Genomic DNA, 3,054 nt, shown 5'->3' with positions numbered 1-3,054 from the left:
CCCCCTTTAAAAAGCTAATGCTAATTCTAAGGAAGAAAAACTTATGAATGGGGCTATGACAAATTAATTTAGGTGTTTTACACATGTGGCTATGACACAAATGCCTTTAGGTGTTTTATACAAATTGTGTGTAATTGAATACCTTCTTGTGTGGTTGACTATTCATTTTCGAATCTAAACTAACACGTTCTCGTAGATTATACCCTTTAAAAAGCTAATGCTAATTCTAAGGAAGAAAAACTTATGAATGGGGCTATGACAAATTAATTTAGGTGTTTTACACATGTGGCTATGACACAAATGCCTTTAGGTGTTTTATACAAATTGTGTGTAATTGAATACCTTCTTGTGTGGTTGACTATTCATTTTCGAATCTAAACTAACACGTTCTCGTAGATTATACTGAATATCCACTGTTTGCAAAGAATTGCTCTTCTGTGTTTATTTGAACGTCATAAAATATTTAGTTTTATTTTCCGTATAGCTCCAAAGCATGTCTTTGCATGGCCTAAGATGAACAGAGACTAATACGTAGCGGTATTTGATCTTTTCTACTTCAATGTGAATAATTTTGCAGGTTACTTTGTGTTCTGTCAAAATGAATGGTGAAGAGGAAATATGGGAAAAACTAGATGCAGAATTTGATCACTGTGTTGTGGATATGAAGCCTCATGTTCTAAAACTACAGCATAGGTCAGGTAAATATGGTAAAATGTGCATGTAGACAAAATTCTAGGTTACTGATAATTATGGTATGTACTTGTATCATTTTCTTTAACCAGACACTTAATGTCTGATGTAACAAGGCACTGTGTTGAGGGGGACTTTGTATAACTTCTAAAGTTGGATTTTTTTAGGTACCTGTTGCTGTTGTTTGAGCTTACCTGTCTTATCTTGGTGATGTAAATGTGCCTTTTCATAAATACATTCATGTTTCTATTTTTTAAAAAAATTAATTCAGTAGAAACGAAAAGCTTCTAGACAGCATTGGTTTTGAGATTGCATTTACAAAACTGCAAATATTTTTTATAGATAAGATTATTAAAATTTGGCTTAGGAAAGTGCAATAATACAAACATCAATTAATAAATGTTATTTTATATACAAACTGGTTATTATTAAAGGCACGAACCCTACAAATTAAGACCTTGCTTTGTAAGCATTTAATCAGATGAACAATTTCTTCATCTGGTAGCAATGCTTGTGTAAATTGAGATTCTTAAAATGAATGAAGATTTATTGTATATTTAAAATATTAACGCTCTTGCATTGAGTTCAGAATTCCCAGTGATGTACATGAGACTTATTAGAGATTGATTCAGAACGTGCTATTTCTAGAAGTCATAGAATCATAGAATGGTTTAGGTTGGAAGGGACCTTGAAGATCATCGAGTTCCAACCCCCCTGCCATAGGCAGGGACACCTCCCACTAGACTAGTCATGTAAACTTCTGGTAAACATGAATTTATAGAAAACATTTTTGGATTATGTAAATTTGAACTGTTGTTAAAGACTTATTTTTAATCTAGGTCTTTAACCATATTTTTCCTTTGGTTCAGTCTTTTGAGGTTTTTTTTGTTTGTTTTGCTTTAAACTTTTGGATAGAAGGGAAACATCTACAAAATGGTGATCAGTAATGGCTTCTGTTTTTACTATGTGTCTGATTTGCTCTGAAAATGTATAGTGGTTATTTATATCTATATTTTTAGAACGACAAAGATGTGCACTGTGGATTAAAAAACTATGCGAACCCTCGGGAGCAGGCACAGGAATAGTGGGAAGGAAGAATCGGAACCTATATGCAAAACTTTTGCTCCACATGCTGAAGCGAGGCGTGCTGGAAGGTCCTTTTACACATAAACCGGAACCAGGAATACTGAAAACTTTACCTTCGTACATGGTAGGTATAACTTCTTTATCAGACAAACTTGATTAAATATATTCTGAGTATACTCTTAAGTCTTCGATTTGGCACAAATGTGAAAAACAATTCTGAATTAATTGAGTGGAATTCCATGTGGTAGATACAGGCATTTATGTTGCATGTCATGTAATTGCTGTTGGAAAAATCTTTCAGTGTGCAAAACCTTTTACAAGACCTGTTTCTTCTTCAAAATTTGGTTTTAAGATGGCTTATGAAAATAGACGTTCTTAAGGAACAGAAAGATAATTTTTGTCTAATTCTGTGAAAAGATGTAATAAAGGATTCTTGAGGCTATATTTTGTCTTAATCAGCAGATAGTTCTTGTGAAAGGAAAAATGTGCCTAAATGAGGTGACTAATAGTCTGACTATAGTTGTCTGTCTATGAAAGATAACGGTATTTTGCATAGATATTGTTAAGCTTGCAGTTTGTTTTCTAAAGACCTGAATATACTTTGTAAATCCTTGGCATCAGCTTTAGTGAGACAACAGTCCTCATTTAGGCTAAAATTACCCATACTGGAAGAAGTACAGTACTGGAAGACATTTACACACCATTGCCTGTTGTACTAATTTCCATGGGTTGGGAAGGTAACATTTGCACGCCTCATTGTCTTCATTGGAGAAAGAGTTTTTATACTGCAGATATTCCTGCAAGAAATTACATTAACAGTGTAAAGTATATATTTGTGTAAATATATTCTAGTGTTGATTTTGCATATATTTTTATTATAGTCAATTTATTTTGATGAACCAAATTCAACAAGAGTTCAGAGCGGTAGCCCAGACTGCTTACCTGACTGGGTAATGGGAGAATTAGGAAATAGTGAATCTAAGCTTGAGGAATCGTGGAAGGTATCTTCTAAAGAGGAATCATCTTTGGCAACATCACTTACGTATGGGTAAGACTTCTTTATTTGCTTTATTTGGTATTTGATTCATATTTAACAGAGGTTTGATTTGATAAGCTCTGTCTGTATGTTTGAATTTGCATGTATGAATTTATGATGCTCCCTCGTGGACTCTTCTTGAATACAGTTTTTGTACTATATATACAGAAACTGTGGTAATAGCTTCTAACTAAATGGTAACTTTTATACTTTTCTTTACATTCCTCCATTGTGTCTTCTCT

At 33.3% G+C, this 3,054-nt stretch overlaps 1 protein-coding gene across 1 annotated transcript in view; it reads left to right on the top strand.

Moving 5' to 3' along the window:
* The first annotated feature begins 595 nt into the window (after positions 1–595).
* The window catches only part of CEP112 (centrosomal protein 112kDa), a 176,094-nt gene continuing 173,635 nt past the window's right edge, over positions 596–3,054 (top strand). Inside the window, exons 1-3 of the mRNA XM_009894772.1 lie at positions 596–698; positions 1,710–1,900; positions 2,658–2,824. Coding sequence (XP_009893074.1) covers positions 599–698; positions 1,710–1,900; positions 2,658–2,824 — 458 coding nt within the window. The 5' untranslated portion in view covers positions 596–598. The remainder of the gene's footprint in view (positions 699–1,709; positions 1,901–2,657; positions 2,825–3,054) is intronic.

Source organism: Charadrius vociferus, unplaced genomic scaffold (genome assembly GCF_000708025.1).
Source record: "Charadrius vociferus isolate BGI_N301 unplaced genomic scaffold, ASM70802v2 scaffold321, whole genome shotgun sequence".
Classification (NCBI taxonomy): domain Eukaryota; kingdom Metazoa; phylum Chordata; class Aves; order Charadriiformes; family Charadriidae; genus Charadrius; species Charadrius vociferus.
Note: the sequence above shows the minus strand (reverse complement) of the source record. Positions and strands in the feature narration are given on the sequence as shown.